Genomic DNA, 24385 nt, shown 5'->3' on the forward strand with positions numbered 1-24385 from the left:
TCCCACATACTTCTCCTACTTAAGCCTCAGTCTCCTTCTCTGAAGCTGTATACATTACTTAAAGGATTAAATAAATAAACCACTTGGTTAAACCGACAATACAGGACTTGACATATTCTGGTAAAGGTGTTGGGTTTCTGTGGTCGAGTTATAAGGAGAACAGAAAGGGGACACTCATTTCTTCATGTCTGGTCATTCTGCAGTTGATCTCTGGGTTTACTGACAAACAGTATAGCCACGCTGAACACTGGTATACAAACAAGACGTAATACCTTGTTCCTTCTCTCCCTGAGATTTTTGTTCATGATGTCTCATAGTTACACAGCCCAATTTTTCAAGTCCTTGACCTGCCTTGAGGTATTCATCAAACAGGTTCTTGAATTAGTGAATGGCCATCTAGAATGACCTAGAAAAATCCTTTCTCAAGAAACCATTAACCAACCAACAAAACAACCTCAATCACCACCAGCAACACAAAACAAGCACTAGCACGGTGTCGTTGAAGTTCAATAAGAAATGAATATACTGACAGGCAGTGGTGGTGCACACCTTTAATACCAGCACAGGCAGATCTCTGTGAGTTCGAGGCCAGCCTGGTTTACAAGAGCTAGTTCCAATACAGCTACAGAGAAACCCTGTTTCAAAAAAAAAAAAAAGAAAAAAAAGAAAGAAAGAAAGAAATGAAATGAATATTGTTAAAATTGTACTCTTGAGAAAACAAAAGATCTCACCAGTCTTTAGGTTGTGTGTGTGTATGTGCGCACATGTGTATGTGTTTATGTATTTCTCATTATATAGGTAATTCAATAGGTGAAACCACAAGTGCCAAGGACATTTTGATCCAGAAGGGGCCAGGGAGGCTAACTCTTCCTTCCCCTTTAAAGAGAAAATACTGCCTCAATTTGCTCACACTCTTGTGAACAGTGACACCTCCCCCGCCAACGCAAATCTCCAATGGCACTGTCTGTTAATGTACCAATACTTACATGGAAAGCCTAATTCCTGAGTCTTTTCAACACAACAGAGAAAGACAAACCTGAGACAGGGCAGTCCACATATCTGTCCTCAAAGATAACGGGCAGGGTGTTCCAGTCACCATCAATATCCAGGCACTCTGCGGGCAGTGGGGGCATGCTGGTGAGGTACTCTGAGTTCCGGATGTCCAGAGATAGCTGGCTGTGGGTCTGGATCCTGGGGGGTGCACAGAAGGTAATCAACCAAACAGGGTTGGAAGTTTTAAGTAGTCTTACACCCCCCACCAAAAAAAAGCATTAACCATGATGTTAGCAGATGCAGGTAAGACCGTCTGCCTGCTCCATATAAGATGTTGCTCAAAGTGACAGTCTGCTTTGCTGAGGAACTGCTCCAGGAATTAGGGTTGGTGCAATGAATTGTGGTACTGAGCTACCCCTACTGGTTAGTGGAAAGTAATTAGCATCATGCTACTAAAAGGCTAGTTAAGAAAAGGCTACAAATCTAAAATGTGTGCTTTGGAAGAGAAAGTTAAATTTACTCATATATTACTCCAGCATCTTAAACTTTTTAAGCTACTTAGAGTCTGAGTTATATTTTGGTGCAGCTGAATGAAGAGCCACCTGAAGTAAGTACTTCTGTTACTATGTAGATACTGACAGTGTTTATTGGTGTGTAAGCTAATGAATTCAGGCATCGTATGTCTTGTTTCTCTATAAAGGAACGTTAAAAGCTTGTATTTATTCTTCAAGATCTAAACATCCTTCAACCAATAAATAATAATTTGATTTCAGAATCTGAAGCTATTACTACTTAATATTTTAAAAGTTTGGAGGGACATACAACTTCACCTCCTCAGAATAGAGCAAATTCATGTTATCTCATGAAAGAAAAGATAAATAATGTTTTACAATTTTTGTGTGTAAGAACTCAATCACTTTTCTCCAAGGAAGGAGAACTTAGGGACTTAGGGAACTTAAGTTTAGGAGAAGACTGACCATGTGTCTGCCCTGGCTGGCTGCCTGCTGCCTGCCTGCATCTCTTTATGTAGCAGGCTGTGTTCTGGACACGCTCATCTCACTTCCCAGCCATGTGGACTATTTACCTCCACGAAATAAATGTGATGTGTAACTCTACACAGGTCCACAACAAATCCTCTAAGCATCACATCATCATCAACAGAAGCACCATGAGTTTAACACAAACACATGTAGGATTGATAGCATATATAGATTTCATATAAATATACATATAAAATGTTAATTAAGGCAAGACATGTAAATTTTATGGATTAAATATGTTTATCATATATTTTCTATTTTTTCCCATTTTCTACACAAAAATGTGTTATTTTTTCTCTTATTCAAAGCTCTAGAGGTTATTGTATCTTTATGCCTCTTTGAATATTCAACTATTTGGATATTTAAATATGATTTTGTTTCAGTCAGTTCTTCACTCCATCCCACCTTTGATCTCCTGAGTATGGAAAGCTGTAGCCAGAAGACATTGCTGGTGATACAGGCCTCCCAGATCCACCTTCAAGGTGGACAGCCGCCATCTGACAGGCTGAGCACCTAGACAGAATGCGCATGGACAGGGTACACATTTTTTTTCTGAAACCAGGATATCTCTGTTTTCTCCTCTTATTTGACATCATGATTCCAGGTTTTCCAACTTTTGGACTTTGGGGCTCATAGCAGAACCTTTACCCCTCAGGTCTTCAGGCTGTTAGCCATGAAACTGGTCCTCTGGTCTAAAATCTTCAGATGTGGCTGACCCACATCCTCAGTTTCTCTGGGTCTCTAGCTTCCATACAGATTATAGTGAAGCTTGTCAGCCTGAACCTGAAGCTCACTAATTCAGCTAAACTCGTTGGTCAACAAACTCCAAGGATCCTACTGTTTCTTCTTCCGCAGTGCTGGTATTGTAAGTGTTTGCCATAACACCATGTTTCTTACATGGCAACTGGGGATCTGAACTTGGGTGTTTAGGTTTGCATGGAAACCATTTTCCTGAGATATCTCTCGAGGCCCAGAAGGAATGGATGGCCCTATTAAATGTTAAATGGTGTGGTAGCTGCTACATGTAACTAATGACCACGAAAGAGGAAGAATTAGTCTCTGCCACAGAAATGAGCTTCTTCATTGGTTAACACTTACTTAACATCGGTCTTACTTTAATATTTATGTATATATATTACATATATGTGTATATTACATATATATGTATATATTGAATACACACAAAAATGTACAAGAACAAAGAGAGGTAACAATTTGAGAGGTAGCAAGGGGGAAATGGGAGTAGCTAGAGAAGGAAAGAAAAGAGGGAAAGTGATAAAATAATATTAAGATTAAAATTAAGTTTAAGTAAAACTATTATAATCATTAACACGGGAGCTGTGAAAATTGAGGTGATATCTCAGCTTCCCTATTACAGACGTGGCACAGCACTATGAATCCCTACAACATGCTCTTTTTCCAGAGTCATGTATTCCCCCTTCTCGTGTGAAAGGCATTATTGAGAATTGAGACATGGGACAAACATAGAAGACAGCCAGCTACAAGCAGCCTTGCCATAAGCCGAGGCTAAATCTCATCTTAGTTTTGCAAATTACTCTTTATGGTTGGCCAGTCATGTTCATGGTAAACACACATTCTCATACCCATATACACATATACACTGAGAAACATAAGCAAACACATATCCCCCAAGTCACACATTATATATTGTCCTGTGCTATCCAGACCATCTCACTTATAAAGATCTGTCCCAAATCCATCCATTGATTCCACAGCCTACTGAAAGGTGGTAAAGATTCATCTATGACATGAAATCTCTTCCAGGCCAGACTATGATGAATCTTGAGAGATGAGATCACCTATGCTGCTGCATACTGACATTCCATCATCAATAGAATCAAATCAAAGACCCGAATCTTAATCCACACACCCATGAACAACAACAACAACAACAAAAAAGCTAAAATTATACAAAGGAACAAAGAAAGCATCTTTGACAAATGATACCGGCATAACTGGATGTCAACATGTAGAATAATGAAAATAGACCCATATCTATCTCCATACCCAAAACTCAAGTCCAAACAGATTAAAGACCTCAATATAAATCTGACTACACTGAACCTGATAGAAGAGAAAGTGGGAAGCAGCCTTCAATGCATGAGCACAGGAGACCACTTCCTAAATATAATCCCAGTAGCACATACACTGATAGCAGCAATAAATAAATGGGACCTCCTGAAACTGAGAGCCTTCTGTAAAGCAAAGGACACAGTCGATAAGACAAGAAGATAGCCTACTGAATGGGAAAAGATCTTCACCAACCCCACATCAGACAAAAGACTGATCTCCAAAATATGTTAAGAACTCAAGAAATTAGACATCAAAATTCGAAATAACCCAATTAAGAAATGGGGTACTGAACTAAACAGAGAACTCTCAACAGAAGAATCTCAAATCTCCAAAAGATACTTAAGGAAATGTTCAACATTCTTAGTCATCAGAGAAATGCAAATCAAAACAATTCTAAGATACCATCTTTCACCTTGTGGGTGGAAAAGGGAGAGTGGAAGAGGAAGAAGAGGAGAGAGGGGAAGGAATGAGAAGAACTTGAGGGAACAGGGCAGTCATGATGGAGGAAGGACGGAGATGAGAGCAAGGAAAGAGATATCTTGATTGAGGGAGCCAATATGGGGTTAGCAAGAAACCTGGCTCTAGAGAAATTCCCAGGAATCCACAAGGATGACCCCAGCCAAGACCCTAAGCAATAGAGGAGAGGGTTCCTAGACTGGCCTTGCCTTGTAGACAGACCGATGAATATCTTGACTATCACCATAGACCCTTCATCCAGCAACTGACGGAAACAGAGGCAGAGACACACATCAGAGCACTGGGCTGAGCTTCCAAAGTCCAGCTGAAGAGTGGGAAGAATGAGAATATGAGCAAGAGGTCAAGACTATGATGGGTTCACCCACTGAAACAGTCTACCTGAGCTAACAGGAGTTCACCAACACTAACTGGACTAAGAAGGAACAAGCATAGGACAAAACTAGTCCCTCTGAATGTGGTTGACAGTTGCATGACTGAGGCAGACAGCAGGGCCACTGTCAGTGGCACCAGGTTTTATCCCTATTCCTTGTACTAGCTTTCTGGGAACCTAGTCTCTTTGGTTGATACCTTGCTCAGCCTAGATATAGTAGGGAGGGCCTTGGACCTTCCACATCAATGTGCCTTACCCTCTCTGAGGAGTGGATAGGGGGGTGAGGTGGGAGAAGGGGAGGGAGTGGAAACTTGGATTGGTTTGTACAATGAAAACAGTTTGTTTTCTTTAAAAAAAATTATAAATAAAATGAGATTTCTGACTCGGGAGGCAGAGGCAGGTGAATCTCTGTGAGTTCGAGACCAGCCTGGTCTACAAGAGCTAGTTCCAGGACAGGCTCCAAAACCACAGAGAAACCCTGTCTCGAAAAAACAAACAAACAAACAAACAAAAAAAAAAAAAAACACTAGCCATATCACTTTCTCATTTTTATGCCCTTATTTTTCTTGCTTATATATTTATTCTTGCGACTACCTGAATGACTTAGTTTATAAGCTACCTATCTGTCAGTATGGGAAACCTACAAGGCAGCATTCTTTACCTCGTCTACTGTCCACAAGACAATTAATGTTCACTCATCAATCACCACCTACATATCTATCAGCATTCACATGGGAGGATGTGTAGTTTGCACTCTGTGAACCATGTGTGGATGTTCACACTTTCTGTAGTTTGCACTCTGTGAACCATGTGTGGATGTTCACACTTTCTGTAGTTTGCACACTTTCTCCTCTCATCTTTTACTTTTGACCATTTTGTGATGAAGGAAACCATAACTGGAGGTTTCTTTCCCACCCACCAGTTACCAAATAACCACTCTAAGGCTTAATATTCATTATAAACTGTTTGGCTGATGGCTCAGGCTTATTTCTAACTAGCTTTTACATCTTAAATTAAACCATTTCTATTAATCTATGGTCTGTCATATGGTGTGTTACTGTTACCTCACATATTGCTTCCCTGGCAGCTGCTGGTGTCTCCCTGATTTCATCCTTTTTTTTCCCGTCTCTTTGCTTGGATTTCCCTCCTGGCTCTATTCTGTCTGGCTGTTGTCCAAATCAGATTCTTTATCAACTAATGGTAATACAACATATTCACAGCATACAGAAGGACATCCCATATCAGGAAACTAAGAGCAGTACATCGATTTCCTTTCTTGATACTGTGATAAAAGCAACTTAAGGGGAAAGGAATTTATTTGGATCACACTTCCAGATTATAATCCATCATTGCAGAAAGTCCCAGGAGAAGATGAAAGCAGCTGGACCACCAAAGTCGAGATCAAGGCATAACAGATGCACCCTGTACTCAGGTTGCTTTTTCTACTCTTATATAATCCAAGATGCCCTGGCTAGGAAATGGTGTCACCTACAGTGGGCATGTCTTCCCACTTCCACGATTTTGATCAGGACAATCCCCATAGACATTTCCTTAAAACAACCTAATCTGGACCATCTGATTTTAGTTTTTCCTTCCCAGATAATGCTAAATTTGATAAAATTGACAAAACGAACCATCAAAACTAGCTCTAATTAAGATTAAATTGACAACAGAAGAAAACTCACTCATTGCACATCACTAGACACCTTGTATTATGAGCACTTTGCACAGGTGTCTAGAGGCTGGCATTCCAACCAAACTGTGCATGGAGTGTGATGGTTAATTTTCATTGTCAACTTAACTGGATTTAGAATCACCTAGGAGACACACCTCTGGGCATGTCTGTGAGTATTTTTCCAAAGTGTAACTAAGGAGGAGAGATCCACTTTGGATGTGGTACCATCAAGGGTGGGATCCCAGGCGGAATACTATGGGTATAAAGAGGAAGTGACCTGAGGACATTTCTTGATCTGCTTGACTTAGAGGCCATGTGATCAGCCATGACTTCTTGCCATGATGCCCCTTCAAATTGTGGGCCACCCTTCTTTAATTAGATGTTCTTTAGTATTTTAATCAAGTGATAAGAAAATTAATAAATATAGAGAGCAATGTCTTCTGTGATTTTCACTTCCACATGTGTTTATATTCCCTGAAAAAAAAAAGTTCACACAACATAACACAAGCACCAAGGGTTTCCTTTTGATAAGAGATGAGGGTTCTTAGGTTTGCTGAGGAATATGAATGGAGACCTAACCAAGATCTTTTGGCCACCAATATTTTGTTTTGAATAATTTGTTTAAAAAGTAATGGTAAGGGGAGTCTTGTTTGAGAGACACAGAACATCTACCAGAAGAATCTGGGGGAGACTTACAGGAATGTCATAGGTTTTTTTTGTTTGTTTGTTTGTTTACTTTTTTGTAGTTCTGAATTTCTGTATTTTGCTCGGTGCCCCTCAAAGTTACGTTTAAATTTAACAGATTCATATTCCCAATGCTGGTTTTAGAATTAGCCTAAGGCTGAAATGAATGAATGAATGAATAAATAAATAAATAAATGAATAAATGAATGCATGCATTGATGTGCTTGCTGGAGACTCTAATCGTGTCCAAACAAACAGTTTTTATAGCAGATTCATGTTCCTTTCTGTCCCACTCACTTTCACCACCTAAAAGCAAACACTAAATGTCACTGTTAGTTCTCATACAGAATAAACCCTGTGGAGGAAACAGGATTTTATATATACAAAGAAGAAAGATTTCTGCATCAGTCTTAAGCAACTTGAAAATTTCCCCAGCCTCTTCCAGTGGATGTGTTGTGGCCTCTCAAACGTGATTCTTCTTGCCATTATTTTTTGAACAGATTATACAAAACAAAATACTGGTGTCCAAAAGATCTTGGTGACGACTTCACCTATCTTCCTTGAGAACCTGAGAAACCTCATCTCTCATCAGCACTCACACTTTCTTGATACTTTTCAATTCTTTCTGGAAGAACACAATCTTAGAAAGGAAACATTCCTTCTGATTAGTTATTATGGTAAATATATGTTTTAGCTACGGCATCATTGGGCTTTTCTGACATTGCATGTGGCCCTACCACCTGCTCCTATTCGTTTTGCAGAGGACCGAGCACAGATGTCTACAGAGATCTAGGGAATCTGGATTTTTCTCTATAGAACATAATGGCATTCAACAAAAGAAATCTTTGGCTTTCGACCTTCCCTGCCACCTGCAGCTTCTGCCTCCCCAGTGTATTTACTTCCTTTGCCTGCACAGGATTGTAGACAGTGTGTGCAGAGGGAGCAGAGTGTCTGTTTCACAGCAAGAGATGAAAGGAGACGGAAGTGGGAACAAAGCAGGAGAGCTGAATGCCTTGGGGTGGCCACATTAACAGGGTGAAGTGGGTGTGAGATTTATTACTTACAGGTTTTCCTGAAAGGTCAAGACTGCAAGTTTTTGGTGCTCCATATAAAAGAAAGCTTCAGAAAACCTTCGGACCTGAGGGATGACAATGTAAACAGCTTAATTCCTCAAGTGGATGTGACCTCCATTTTCTCAGCTTGAGAGTCTGGAGATTAAGGGTTGTGTTTTAATGGAAAGAATACAACAGAGGTCTGAAAGAAGAGGCTTTCCACCCTCCACAGCTGCTCACATGTCTTTACAGCTCTTAGCCCAGACAGTGTGGTGTATCTTTATAAACTCATTCGTGTTCTGCTTGCATTTTTATATTCACGTTTTATTCTTGCTACTATACTAGATTTTTTTTTCAAATGGGCATTATAAATAAATGCGCAACATGGAGAATTCCAAAAGCCAGCAGCATTTGCTATGTGCTTTGTGGATTCTGATTCTCAGACACTTATTTCTCTCGCCCAGAGTGAGAAGATCCACATCACTCCATATATGAATACCTATGCATATATAGCCAGGATGAGGGCAACACCTTACATTTGAAAGTACTTCTTCCTAAGTATATTGAGACACTTGCAATAGTTAATTTTATAAGCTCAGCTATCATAAGACATAGATAAAGGAGATGTTTTATGAGGGGCAGAATAGGGCTGGATAGCTAAGTGAGCTTTTGATATCACAGTGCTCACTCACAGTTGAGTGGGACCAGTGTTGAAATTGATAAATTGGCACAAAGCCAAGTCATGTTCCTCTCAATGAACCAACTCTTGCAAAACTTCACCTTCACTATAAATACACGTAGCCAGAGAGTTTAAAGAATTTTACAATTTACCCTCAAAGTGTGATGTTCCTGGGTGAGATAAGTGGTCACTTGGGAGTGCAGAGTCACTGTGTCCAGGAATTGGGTCCACAGAGCCATCAGGTGGGAGGTCAACCAGGCAAGATCCTTGCTTATCTGCTCAGCTATCTTCTCTGGGTTGTTGAGCATCTGCAGAGGGAAAAGAGTATCCATCAAAGACTTAGCTCTATTGTGTTGCTCCAGCCCTCCCCCTCGGGACCTTTACCAAGTGTTCTTCCCTGCTATCCTTTGCCTCGCATGCTGTAACAATGTGGTATTACAGCATGGATCTCATACTATATAAAGTAGAATTGGGTTATTCTGTCCCTTTGAGTGTCGGAGTTAAGAGAGGCAGCAATGAGAAGAATAAACTATTTGGCAGTTCTTGTTTATAGATTAACATTCCAAGCCCATGGTATCATACAAGGTAGCCTGTAACTATCCCAAGCCTACGTCTTCCTTCTTCATGCATGTTTTAAGTGCGGGTTATTTCTAGATTTCCAGAAATGTCTTGTCTAGTATATTATGCTCCGTTTATAAATAGTTGCCAGCCATTTTCGACTCTTTACCCTAAACTTCCAATCCAATCACTTCAGAACCCAGTTTTCCAAAATATTTGCATCTTAGACTGGGATTCCTGCAGCATGCACTATTACACCACAGGGGAATCAGCCATTGTATCTTCCCATAGACCCACACATCCATAGGAGAGAGTCTTGCACTAGAATCTACTCTGTATTTCATTACACTCTGAACTCAGTGTTTTATAATCACATTGGCTCCCATTTAATAATACTGATTATTTTGCAGGTGGAGGACCAGACATTTTATACATGCTTCACATTCAATCCATACAATCATCTTGTAGGTAGAGTAGTAAAACCATCCTTTCATGGAAAGTAAAATAATAGTGATTTATTAGAATGTCCAATTTTCACCCAGCTAGGATTTAACTGAAGAACTCTCTAACCACGATACCACATGCTCTACCTCACTAGGTATTTGGCAGTATCTCAGTAGATAAGGTACTCCTTATAATCCCAGAGTACTTAACTAGCCAGGTCATTCGACATCATCATCTCCTTAACCATCACTTACCACTTCTTAAGGAAGACTCCAGGTTACCTTAACTACAATATAAGTCAGTCAGTTTGGAGAAGACTCTTTTGATGAGAATATGTTGGACATGTAGCTGGTTTCTAATGCGGAGGACTATATTCTAAAGGAAAAATTTGAATTACCAGAAGGTGAGAAGATCAAATGCTTCTCTGAGGAGTAACAAGAAGCTGCCCAGATTCTCATCAATAAGCATCTTTCTTGTCTTGCTAATGTGTCTGGAAAAAGCAGCACCCATGCTGAGTAAGAGAGGACCTCTGTAATGGCAGAGACAGGAATGCATACCAGCAAGGTGGTGCCAGGCTTTCCAAAGCCACACCATTCAAATCCAGTCTCTTTCTCCCCTTTGTCCTGTGCCCCAGTTTCCTCGCTGAAGGAACAAAGCAAACAGCTGTTTCCAGATACAGTTTTGTAATTGTTATGGGACTGAGGTTTCATTCTGGATGAAAGCAGAGCAGGTGAAAGGAGGTATCTAAGAGTAAGAGAGCAGCAACGAAATGTTTTCTGGACAGTGTTGTTTCCTAACACATGGAGATTCTTGCTTTATTATGAGTACTAGCTTCCAGATGCAAGACTCCAGTTAAATACAGCATCTTCTAAGAGGTGCATTCACCTTTGATGACCATTGACATTGGTGGCTCAGTCAATACAGCATCATGAAAGGTCAGAGAAATGGGAGGAAGGGGCAGGGGAGTTGACCTCAGGAATAGGCTGCATTGCTGGGAAAACTCTAGACTTGAAAGTGGGGCTTGTGAATTCAAACCAAGCAGCTCATATTTGGATTCTTCTACCAGAATCTTCACTAATGACAGCCAATATACTACACCAACATTCAGCACTATTTTGCCCCTGGAAATAATCTGCCTCTTATCCAATGTAAAATAGTTATCCCAGCCATGATGACCTACCTATAGCAGCATGCATAGATCTGTCTACTTGCAATACAAGACCATTGTTCAGGCAACATCCTCTCTTTAAAATGCCTTGTTTTCTCATCTTCTGATTTCCTCTCCTATCCTCTTCGTCACTTTGGTATGGACTATCATCAACGTGGGAATGACTTGGGGGTCAATTCTATTTTCCCTTATTTCTAATAGCACTATGCTATCCATCTCAGACTCTCCTTTATCTTGACCTCTTCTTGAACAGGTGTCCTTGACCATACAGACCTTCCTCATGATCCCTCTTACAAGTGTGGCTGGCTTTCTTGCCACTGTCTCAATTTGTCTGTATTGGGAGCTTGACCTCTAAGTATTCCTACTTTCAGAACAGTAGTAATGGATAATCTAAGCAAAGCAACCCTCTACTTTAGAAATATATAGATGAGCACCTTGAGAGATGCTCTGTGCCTCCAGCATGTTGCCCTGCCTTGCTTGGCTTCTGATTCTGCTCTCTAAACATCCCACACCACCACAGTGGCACTGACAGACACAGCATGAACTCTGAGCTCAACTACCAGAGGTGCAAAGGGGAAAAAAGAAAGATATTCATTAAACGAGTCTTTGGGAGAATTGTTTTCTCCCTAGTTGATTATAGAAACACCTTCAGAGGAGGTTACAGAAGTTTCTAATTAAGCCACGGGAGGACTTTTCTGTCATCACCAACACATGGACCTATGTAATTACACACAGCTGTGGTTGGCTTTCTGTAGCAGGTGAAGGAGGGGCCTTAACTGCTAACAAGCCAGCAATCTTGGGGCCACTGCTATCACAGGTGAGTTCTCTGGAGCAAGGCTCACATACCTACCTTGACCACTCCCAAAGCCGTGATCATCTGGGCTCTAGGCACATTCATTCCTCTAAAGCCTTTCTCTGTTTATTCCATTCTCATTTTAGGCTACAGGGTGTGCTACATTTTAAAAAGCCAAATATAAATACACACAAAAATAAGTACACCCAGGAATAAACATTCCATTCCCTTATAACTACATGCTTAGCTATAATACACCTACAGAGTACTGTAAAAGGTATGTATTCTAGATGTCACGTAGGGGCCATGGAAACTTGCGGAATAAATGATACATTCTGCCTTCCAGGTGATCAGGCTTCTTCCTGCTTCCTGAATCAACTGGGCTCTTTCAGATGCTTCTCCATGTCAGCTGCACGTGACAACCCCTGGAGGCTAAGGTCTATCCATGTGTCCACAGAGGATTGCATCCATCTTAGAATCTCTGAGGTGCAGTCCAGATACTAGAACCTGCCAAATGCTTCACAGATCATCCTAATGAACACCTTGCTCCTAACTCTCTTGCTTGACTGTGACCCCTGACTCTGCTTGTATATAAAGTGAACCTCAGAATTTCATTTGTTAAATGTTTTGTTCCCAGTTCGTACCAATGCTTTGAGAAGGGAGTGGGAACAATGGCTTCTATGGTAGAACCCAGCTGGAGAAAATAGACCACCAGGAGCACTGGGGTTTCTTTTTGTCCCCAGGAGTTGCTGAAACACATGGAGTATAAGAAGCCTACTGCATCTGATGGACAGATGAAAGGACATGATTATGTGGCATTGTCATCCTTGCTAAGCCATCGGACCTTCCTTCTGTGGGTGACCAAGACCATAAGAGCTTAAACAAGGTCAATGTCCAGACAGTGTGGATGGCTGTATGAGATGTTCTGTGATGTACAAAAAGATGCACAAAGTCTCTGCCACACAGGGGCAGGCAGGCACACGAGAGACTCAGAAACACAGCAACCCTGTGCTTCCCTGCTAGCCCCAGCAGCCTCTCTATAATGAGAGTTCATACGTACCTATGACGAGCTAGTGCTGGCCTCCCAAAGGATTGGCTAGACAAGGGAAGAAGATATCAACAACCACAGCAGGTATAAAGACCAAAGTCCTAAAGTCACTCTCAACTGAGTCTTTACCTCATCATTTCAAAATGAGCTGAATGGGGTGTGTGTGTGTGTGTGTGTGTGTGTGTGTGTATGTGTTCATTATAGGGTCCTAAACTAATATATTCTCTGCCTACATAAACTTAAGGTAAACTCCTCCATAGCAGGGACTTGAGAACTCCTCTTGCTCACCTGGCTCATCTAGACCAGGGCTTCCCTCAGACAATCAGCCTTCTAAGGTTGCTTTCCAGTTGGGAGCAAGGTACTTTCAAACTCTCATCAACTGTCAATTTGGTGACATCACCTTGGACACTAGCCTCTGGATATGCCTGTCAGGGATAATCTTGATTCTGTAAATGGAGGTGGAAAGACACCCACCCACTGTGGGCAGCACCATTCCCTGGGCTAGGATCCTGGACTGTACAAAAAGGAGACAGACAGTGAGCTCGTAACCACTGTCCGTTGCCCTCTGCTTCTGTCGTGACTTCCCACAGTAATGACTAACCTCCTGAAGATGCAGATCAAAGTAAACACTTTCTCCTGAAACTTGTTCTTGGTGGGGCGGTTTATTAGAGTAACAGGAGAACAGCCAAGACCTGCCTCTGACAAGAGGTCTGGCTGACACAGTCAAAACAAAACCCAGGTCTCATGTTCTTGCTGTGTCCTTTCTTTGGATAGTTCCCAACGGAAAAGGGCAGCTCCAGGAAAAACCACCAGATAATTGAGTAATTCCCAAAAGTTCATGGGGGTAAATAGCAGAAAGTCTTTTATATCTTTGAAAAAAATCTTACATTGCTATACTAAAAAAAACAAAACCTAAACTAATGAGACTTACTTTCCAATGCTGCTCAGTAAGCCCCAGGAGACCCTATAGAGCCTTAGTAAGGGGAAAGCTACCCTGTTTGATTAATTCGTTATAGGGAGACCCTCAGCATCTCCCCAGCATGGGCCCCAACCCAGATTTCCAGTCTACCATTTATAGCTAGGTTTCATGCTCTCCATGCTGCAGTGAAGCTGGTCACAAACACATGCTCATGTGTGACATGTATTTCACAATCACACTGCTGTTACTTCTACTTGGAGGAGTACCCTTCCCTCCCAGGTGTCTGACACCCCCTTCTCTGTTCCTTGTTGGCACCTTAACTTCCCAGACAGAGCCAAGACCTCCCCCCTCCTCCCTTCTCTGCTATCCTTTGCTTCCACTCACTGACTAATTGCTCTGGTCATATGGGCAGAGTCTGACTTATCACAGAGCAAACCAATGTCTCCTTAAGCTGGAAGTGATGGGCAGTCTCCTCTTTGATTGTATGTATAGAGGGAATATCTGAGTAGCCAGTGACCAGCACCAAACAGTTTCTCACACCAAGTAAAGATGTCTCGGGGGCACTCTTCTGCTAGAAACCTCTGGGTTTTTCAATTAGCCTAAATTACCTGAAACCATCCAACTCTTCACCACCAGCAACAGAAAGCCTTGAGAAAAATACATTCGCTGCTGTTCATCATTTGCCAGCAGGTGGCGCTGGTTCATCTCTAACCAAATTTCAGCTCTGATTTGGGAGGGTTTCTGAGTATCCAGCAATATTTCCACCACTCAATCTACAGGTCAGTCATTCCATTAAGCAAACTGAGGAGCAATAAAGTTCATCCCCTTTCCATTGATACCTTATACTCCATCAATTCTTAGACTTTCTTACAAAATAAAATTCTCCAATAAAATGTGGTTACAAAATAAATCCTGTTTCAGAAAAGAACTACGGAATTCAGTGGGACACACAAGTGTGTGCATGTACAAACACACCCGCACACAAATACACATACACACACAGGTCATGAAAGGAGAACGGGAACTTGGGAAGAAGAACTTCAGCCAGAGAAGGGGAGGGACATAAAAGAGGAGAGTAGAAGATAAAATGAAAAATACAATTAATTATATGCACATATGAGAGTGTCCGAGAATTTAAAAAGTAGAATCACGACAACCTTCCTACAGTCTGGGACTCTGCAGCAAGGGATGGAGGTGAGCAGTATGTCCCTTGGGAACTGTGTCTGATGAAGTTATTGACAGCTCTGTCCTCCAAACCTCTCACTTAAACCACTACAGTCACCAGAGGTGACAAAATTGTCTCAGGGACCGAGGCCATGACGTTCACTACTACCAAGTAGAGGCTGGCATTGAACCCTGTCCCGTTTGGTAATCTCATCCAAGGGCTGCAATTAGCTCAGTAATGTTAAGGCATCCCCACTTCTTAGTGTCTACTTGTCACTGTGAGCATGTGTGAGCATCTCCTTTCCTATCCCTGGATGCTGTGAGGAGGCTGCTCCGCGAGCCTCACTGCTGTAACTGCGGATAAACCCCTAGCCACACTTTTTATCTTAGTTTTCTCCTGGAGAGCACAAGGTGCATTTCAGCCTTCAGTTCCTGGCAAGGAATGCCTTAACCCCCTGGAAACTCCCTAGAGATGGGAGGGTGTGCAGCTTTTATCACGAAATTCTATGTAACAAACTCACGAAGTGGCTTTTGCTGGCCCCTAGCCAGCCATAGGGTAGAGGATGCTTTCAGAAAATCAAATCAAATCAAAACAAACAACCACAGCAACAACAAAAACAGCTCAAGTTTGGGAAGTGAGAACTGTTTCCAGATCTCAAGGAAAGAAGTGCTGGGGAGGAGGGAATCATCAATGCCCAGGACCTAATCATGTCTCTTTACTGGAGCCTCCATACATGGAAAAATTACTACTGTCATTTCTCCAAAGGATTATATAAAGGAAATTTTCATGAAAAAATGTAAAGAAATTCAGATTTCTCTAGGGCTAGTTCTTCTTGAGGTCAAACTTGTCTGCGGTTGTTATCGTCTTCTGGGGACTGCACTTTGATAACACTCTGGTTTGACTTGCCCTGCCATGTAAGAGTGTGAGACCAAGCTCTGCCAACTCAGTGAAAAAGAGGACCCCTTTGCATTAGGAATAAAAACCCAGTAGACCTCACTGGGTGTCCTTTATGATAGACTGATAATGATTAGAAAAGTATTTCCCGAGTTCTCTAAGTCATCAAATGAAATTATCTAAATTGAAAAAGTTAGGATTGTCACATCTATTTGGTAGCTGATTGGTCAAAGTAGGAGAATCCCAGAAATGGTACCTGAAGAGTAACAATGTTGTAAGGCTGGCTCTTTAACCTGTGGGACCCAATTCTGACTCTAGGCAGACACGGCTAGTATTAAACTACATGGTTGGGCAGACAGTTAGCATAAAAGAATCAATGGAGATGAGACAATTCCTCACGCATCGATGTTGGAAGTTCTTCTACATAGGCCGCAAAGGATGTGCCCTCCTCCTATTCCATGACTCCTAGTGACTTGGAGAATTCATCCTGGCACCATGGTGAATGGGGTAATAAGGCATCTTGATCATTAGTCTCAGCTCCCTCCCTGGGATTTCAGACAACCTCCCCCTTGCAGAGATCAAGCTTCTCCCTCCTGTATCCCTATACCAAGGATCCTCCCACCTCAGATCTCCATCACTGCCCTACTGCAAAAGCACAAGGCTTTGCCATTAATTCTCTCACTTCTTGATTTCAAAGCAGCTTCTTCATTAGAGCCCACGAAGATTTTCCTCCTGAAAAGAATTACTGGCACTACTTGGGATCCCGCCACCACGTACAGCATCTCTGTCCAGATATTATTTCATTCATGGGCTATTCATCAGTGACAGCCCAAGAGTGAATAGACTCCTCCCCTCACCTTGTGTTCCAGGGGAAGGGGTCATCTCTAAGTCCCCAGGGCTGATGCAGGTGCTCACAAGTCATGGAAACTTTAACATGCTGACTGAAATGAATCAAAATTTACCTGGTCAACAGGGGCCATAGTTCCTAAGGAGACTTTCATGAGAATGCCAAAGAGAAGTGGGGGAAGAGTTGACGTTTGACCACACTGCCTTCCAAGCACCCATACAGCACTAGAAACTACTCAGTGAAGGAGGAAATGCCCAGCCAGGGCATTGTAGTGATTGTGACAGAAACAGCCCTGGCGTTACCATTGCCTGCATCCTCTGTCCTCCATCAGGTCCAATGTGCAGAGCTCAATAAAGCTACCTTTATTTCTTCTCACCAGTTTTGTTTCTCACATTCTCTTTGGGCTGGAGAGCAAAAGACTCTGCCACATGGTGACTGACAGCTCTTCTAGTCCCTGGTAAAATAGCTCATCTTTGTGAGCTGGTCCCTAATCCCTCCTCCCCAAAAATGTTCTGCTGATTAAAAGAGGAAGTTTCATCTAGTGTACATTAAAAAACAGCTGATAACTGACAGGCATGTGCCTGCTTTAAGCTAGAAGAAAGAGATCCAAAACCAGATGCTTTTTTTTCTTTGCCTTTGTCTGTGGTGTTTATGTGTTTGTACATGTATAGGTAGGTGCATGTGTGTACAGGTGCCCATGCATGTTTATGCTTTTGCATACCCAAAGATGAGAGTGGGTATCTTTCTGAGTGGCTCTCACCTTATTTCTTAAGATGGGGTCTCTTGCTGAACACTGAGCATGACAATTCTGACTAGTCTAGCTGGTCTGCTTGCCCCTGGGATGCTGTATTACAGGCAGCCACCAAGTCTGGCTCCCCTATTCTTTCATATGAGTCTGGAGATCTGCAGTGTGGGCTTCATGCTTGGCCAGCAAGCACCTTATGCTCTGAGCCATCTCCCCAGCCCCTGTTTCTGCTTCATACATAGGAAAACCAAAATTGATAAAGACTGAAACAACTTGTCAATACTGTGGCACAAAGGTCTGTTTTGAGACCAACTTCCAGCACCGAACAGCTCTGTCACTTACCAGGTATACCAACTTCCTTCCAATATTAAATTCCTCTCCTTTGGAAAGGACGGTGGTCCTAGCCTACATTAATGAAGTGTGGCTGTCCGACTCTACAGAGTACTCCGGGGAAACTCAGTCACAGCAGGTGACTCAAGAGAAGCCCACTCTCCAAGGGCACAACTCTGGTTTGCCTTACAAAGTTGGAACCAAGTCCCCAACATGAAATTACTATTTTTTTCCCTATTGCAAGTTTGTCAAGTCATTTTCCTTTAGCCGGCTAAAGCCCAAGCACCAAGACTAAAATGTTCTTCCTTTTTAAACCCAGGGAAACCCTGAAGACATCCTCTTGATTCCCAGGTTTTAGGTTAGTGTTCACTCCTCGACTGATTACAGAAGTCACGTGGTAAAGAGTAAGGTAACATGCTCATCACTACTTCGCTCCAGACAGTGCCCTGACCTATGTTTTTAGGGACCCAGAGATAACTTTGTCTTGCGTAAATGAGTTGAAGCCATTAATCCTTTCATTGAGCGTGTACAGTGTTGGATGCATGACCTTTTGGCATCTGCAGACTCCACCTGCATACAGTGTTAAGGCCATTTCTGAACCTGCTGCCCATGAACAACCGCGAAGTCTCTTGCACATCTTCAAAGCAGGATTAGTTTTTCTTCCTTGTCAATCTTACTTCCCAGCATGGCCTCAGACACCCCCTTCGTTTACATCACAGAAGCCCTTCAGGCCTTTCCTCAGGGAGGTAGAGTTGAGGTCAGGCCCATCCCCACATTTCAGTACCTGTCTCATTGGGAAAAAATGTGGCTTCAGTGACCAGCATGCTGTGTGGCAGACAGAACTAGCTTGGTCCGGTCCTATAAGCACTTCCACCAGTTCAGACGCAGGGTCAGCACAGTAATTACCTGTAACTCTGAGCACAGCTGAGAAAGGGTTTCTTCAACAGCAAGGGCCTCTAGGAAGGAAGAACAAAGACCACACAATTAAACAGACCCCATTTAAATGCTGCACTTGCTAACTGAAGGAAAAGGCCTACATTTCATGCTCTATATGGTGAAGCCAGAGAGAAACAAAGGCAACTCCAGAGGACTCTACTAATCAGAATTTGAAGAGAATCAACCTCATTTGACACCATGGATTGAGCACAAGAGGAAACCGACTGCAGACTACCGAGTAGAATTATAATAATAATTGATCCCTTAAGTGTGCCTAGCAATTTGCATGCCCTAAATGGGTTTACATTTATTTACATTTTTCTAGATACATGTCCACATACATGTGCATTCACACCATACCCACCTACCCACCCACAGAGAGACAGAGACAGAAAAAAGACAGAGAGAAACTTTCACAAACATATATTTTGCAACAGTAAATATAGGTTAGTGTCTCCATCATGGAGCTGAAAAGTCAAAAGCCCAAGGAAGAGGAGTGACATATCTGAGTGGACTCCAGGTTCCAGGGACCATGAGACTAATGAGCACAATAACCATCCAAGCCACCCACAGTGCGGCCCACAATGCAACAGCTTGTCAGCCTGTACAAATGGCCTCCAGCTATTTGTGATTTAATGGTCAGGGTTTTGACAGGGTTTGAACTCTCTCCTAGCTCCCCAATGCCAAAGTGCTGTCACTTGCATGTCACTGTACTGTCTAGGGCAACTTGAGTAACTTAGCACCTCTGTGTCCTGTTGACCTTCCTACCTGACTGCTGACCTCAGATCCATGGCCCACCCGTACAATAGACTTTGTTTCTCTTGAACAACACAATAGTCTAAGCACAACACCCCATGTGCAGAAGATGCTCAACGGAAATGTGTTGAAAAACATTCAAGAGAATAAATCACTTTGATTCTTTTAGGTCACAGAAATTTTTATTGTTAACTGCTGCTGAAGAAAATCTAGTTTCTTTTGAGGTACATAAGGAGCTGTGCTTCTGCATTGTCCTTTTGCTTTGTTTATGTGGAACTGGTCGCTGAACGTAAGGATTAACGTATGCACAGCAAGTCCTCTACTGAAGAGTCACAGCCCGAGTCCCCTGTGTCTGTCTGTACCGCCTGTCCAAGACTGGCTTCTGAAAGCATCCCAGTCGAGGGATGCTTGATTCAAAGCCCTTGGCACTGCCTTGACCAGACATCATGGTTGATGAAACTAGGTAACAAGAGTCTCTGAAATCCAATGTAAGCACCACAAATACTACTTTGCTTTGTAGACTAGAGACAGAGTCTAAGGAATCTAAGTGGGGATCCAGCTATCACCAACTCCATAGTCTGATGATAAAGAGAAACTTGCGAATATATCGTTGTCATGCAGCCTAGCTCATAAAATACAGGTCACAGACACTACCAAATGTTATGGTTCTCACAGATGTTGGTATCCAGAGGAACAGACAAGAAGGAACCCTAGTGGGAGTCTGACATTTAAATATGCATTATCCTTGAATCCTAGGCTCTAGGTTGAGCCTCTGATCCAAAGGATTTGGGGCAGAACCATAGTACATAGTGTGCTATAAAGGAGGTTAAGGACTGAAGCACCCTACCCCGGGCAGTCGGTGCAGGATCTCAGAGTTTCTGTCATGGCTACATATTACTGTGCTTTATGGCTTTCAGTAGTCATTTTACTTCCCATGTTTGACTTCTCCTATTATTACTCAAGAGGTATTTAGGCTCACTAATCTCCATTATGTTCAGTTTGGGAAAAAAAATTTTTTCACCATAACCAAATAGGGTATGTCACAGCAGGTTTCTAAAACCCTACAGAGGAAACACCATGGGATAGTTAGATACACACAAATATAATAGATATGAATGGCTATATGTGTTAATATATATGTATGCACAATTATTTTCTACAGATATAGTGCTCTTCTGTAAGGCTGTTATACAAGTTTGTAAGTTGTAATTCTATAATTGCATCCTAATTATAAAAGTCTTTAACCTCACATACTATTCTAGAAAATGTGTGTGTGTGTGTGTGTGCGTGCATATGTGTGTGTGTTTGTGTGTGTGATCTGAAACAGACTGAAGGACTCAAAAGGCTTTCCCTTCCCCTTGCCCTTCTCCCTCTTCCACTTCGCTTGATTAGACAGTCACTTTATATCATGAAGATGAGCTCCCACCAATGAGGTGAGATTCAGTCGCCACCTATTTTAGGGATGACAGACAGGAGCTGTGGTGGCTTTTGGTATGTTTCTAGCCCAGTGTTGGTTCTGACACATCCTTTTTTCAAAAAGAATCGCCTTTATGAGATGCTTTGGCTTTGTTCGTGTGTTCCTTTGTATAATACCCAGATTATTTCTAAGAAAACAAATTATTGGACAGGGTTGTTGTAGGTGTTCAAGAAATAATCCGATGCATAAATGCATGTGTGGGTGTCTTGGGGCACTCATATGTTTTCTCGCTCCTTTTGTCCTTGCAAAGTGTCTCTCTTAATACAGCGAGGGAGAGTCCAGAAATGCTTATATGACCAAACTCGTTTTCACCAGGACCTCTACAAAGCATACCACCTTTTCTCCTTCCAACACAGAAAGTCAGCTTCGGGCCTGAGACTTTCTGGTCCTGCTCCCTTACCCAGCTCCATGGTGGGCAGCTCAGGAATGTCTCTCATGATGACCAGGAAATAGAGTCGGAGGCCCTGATAGGCGTGGAGCAGCAGCAGACAGAGGTCCCGGTGCCACTTGTGTGCATGTTGTATGCAGTTCTCTGAGGGGACATAGAAGCTTCCCTGAAGAGACAAGAGAAACAGAGCTGAGGAATCGATACTCACCCTGGCTTCACAGAGCTCCTCTCCTCCACACACTATTAAGGGACTTTTTGAGGCTTCGCGACAGCAGGTCTGGTTCTTAGACACTATGAAGACTTCACGCAGAAAGCTGACTGAGTCGAAATCTCTTCTGTATCCATGCCAAGCAGGAAAAATCACAGGCATGCCATGCCTCTGCATCATCATGTTCACATTAAGATAATCATAGTTATAATATTAAATACAATGGTAGAAGATGATGATTAAGAAGCAGGTGAGGCTAACAAGGCCCACATCAAGGTTTGTGATTCCTGACTGTCGCCCTCTTAGAAGTCACTGTCTCTGACTCCCAGAGGATACACTGTAGAAGGGGCTGGGGGACAGAAGAAGTGGAATCCTTTGTGTGTGCAGGGGGAGGATTAGGAGGACTATTAGAACAGATGGGTGAGCAGCAGTCTGTGCTACAAAGAGAGAATAAAACTTACATAAATTTACAATTTATTTACAATTTTAAAATTGTAAGTGTGAAGTCAGGTCCTCAGAGCTGATGTGCTCAGTGAGAGCTCTGAGTCTGAGTAGTTTCAAAGGCTCTGCACAGTGGAATCTTTAAGGCTTTAGAATTGGTAGAGAGCTATCTTGATTTGTGCAACAACAAGAAAATGCCTAAGTCCACAGTCAGTTCAGTGTGGAGAAAAAGCATAAACAAGACAATTTTGTTTATCTTTAATGACACAATATGTCTCTCTTTCCAACCTAAGAAAGATATTCCACAGTGAATAGACGAAGAAATATCTAAGAGCAGAGAAAGGAAACATGGAGTGGGATGTGGACAGGGGAAAATTGAAGATTCTGAGTGGTAAGAACATCTGGTGGTGTTACACGCCTGCTCATTCGTCTTCTCCTCCTCGGCCACAATGGAAGCAAACACTTGCTCTTCATGATTCCCTGATGCTGCCTTGTTCATTCTGGAGAAAGATTTGACTGGGAGGGGGTGACATGTACCCTCTTGGTTTCAGTGTGTGGGTCTATGTGGTTGGTGATTACGGCAGCCTGCTATCCCACCTCGTTTCTGTTCTTGTTGCTAAGTCAGCTGAATTGGTTCAGGAAGGGTATGGCAAATCAACACTCTTGAGAATGAGCCACCACAGGGAAAGAAATGAGTCCTTGGGTAAGCAGCCCTTCGTAGAGCAGACATCAGCAGATGGCCTCCAAAATCTCCAGCATGGAAGGACTGACTCAGGACTGAGGTAGAACCTGAACACTGTATCTCATGACCACAACAAATACCTTCTGCTACAGTATCTACTTTCCAGCGCCTTTATTCCCGGAGCTCTATAACCTTGTCTTATACTACAATGCTGTCTGATCTTTCTAATTTAAACCTAAGAGAAAAATTACACAAGGATAATAGTAAATCATGAGAGAAGTTTCTATACACATTGCAGGGTAGAGTAGATACAGGGATGAAATTGGAAATTACAGAGATAATATAAACAATTCCAAGAATAGTAAGTTCTTTTCTAAAAACTTAAATTGTAAAAGGTTGACAAAAAGCACTTGAAGTAATTTGAGTGATATTTTACAAAGAGTATTAAGAATACCATATAGACAATGAAATGCATTGTATAACACTATGATAGAAATGAAGAATCAAACAGAATGATGTCTTAGTTACTCAGTGCTCGAGACTGGCTCAGGATGAGGGGTCCCTCCCCAAGAGTCTATATTCTGCCATAAGTCATGTCTGTTTTAAAACCTCAGGTGAATCCTTGTTCTTACTGTACAGATGGTTTAACTCAGGTATATACTTGTGAAAAGTTACCTCTCATCGTCGAAAGAGCTGACAGAAAGCTAAGTAGATGAATATTAACATTAACTCCACAGGAAAAAAAAATGTGTTCCAGTCATTGCTTGCCAAGAATAAATGTTACATGTTCTTAATTACAGTTCTTAAATGTTAATAGAATATCAATATAATAAAAAATAGTTAAGCTCTGAGGATCACTTGTTTGCTTCTGTTTGTTACCTCTCATAAAATATTCTGATTGAACACAAAGTAGCTGGTATATCTGGAGAAAGAGCAGCAGAGCTTGTGTACACCAGGGAGTATGCTAGCTTTTGCAGACTCACAGAGCATAGGAAATTCTGTCTAATGAACCCCAAAGACAACTCCATTGTGTTGATCTCGTTTGATATCTAACAAGTTTTGTGGAAGATAAGTACTCTTCATTTCTCTTTTCAAAGTTGAATACAGATTTGTAAAGAGAAAAATAAAACTTAGTACCACCAAACATAATGTGTAGTTCACCAGTGTCCAGTAAAATCATTGTAGACCTTTCTACAAAACATCCTAACACATATATGCATATATACACAGGTTTGCATATTACTAGATGTATAGACATATACAGATATGCCCATAAAGTGGAAGAATGATCTTAGTAATTTGGGGTTTTCTTCTACAGCAATGTGACATGGAATTCTTTGGGATCAGACAAAAGGCCAAGTCACAGGAACACCTCTTTCCACTCCATAGATCAAAAGACTGGAACTCGAAGAATTAAAGGCCCCAGACAAGACGAAATCACCCCATTTTCCAGTAGCAGAAATGGCTCTTTGAGTCTAATCTGAAACAAAGGCTCTCTGTCTGGGTGCACACTCAGAGAAAT

At 42.0% G+C, this 24385-nt stretch overlaps 1 protein-coding gene across 2 annotated transcripts in view; it reads right to left on the minus strand.

Annotated features, from left to right (window-relative positions):
- Fam135b (family with sequence similarity 135 member B) overlaps positions 1-24385 on the minus strand; it is a 257618-nt gene that overhangs the window by 26598 nt on the left and 206635 nt on the right. For both annotated transcript variants that reach the window (XM_057792049.1, XM_057792048.1), the window contains exons 8-12: positions 21545-21698; positions 18882-18931; positions 9217-9372; positions 8398-8471; positions 1037-1191 (exon numbers count right to left, since the gene is read on the minus strand). In XM_057792049.1, the coding sequence (XP_057648032.1) occupies positions 1037-1191; positions 8398-8471; positions 9217-9372; positions 18882-18931; positions 21545-21698 (589 nt within the window). The remainder of the gene's footprint in view (positions 1-1036; positions 1192-8397; positions 8472-9216; positions 9373-18881; positions 18932-21544; positions 21699-24385) is intronic.

This window comes from Chionomys nivalis, chromosome 17 (genome assembly GCF_950005125.1).
Source record: "Chionomys nivalis chromosome 17, mChiNiv1.1, whole genome shotgun sequence".
NCBI classification, from domain to species: Eukaryota; Metazoa; Chordata; class Mammalia; order Rodentia; family Cricetidae; genus Chionomys; species Chionomys nivalis.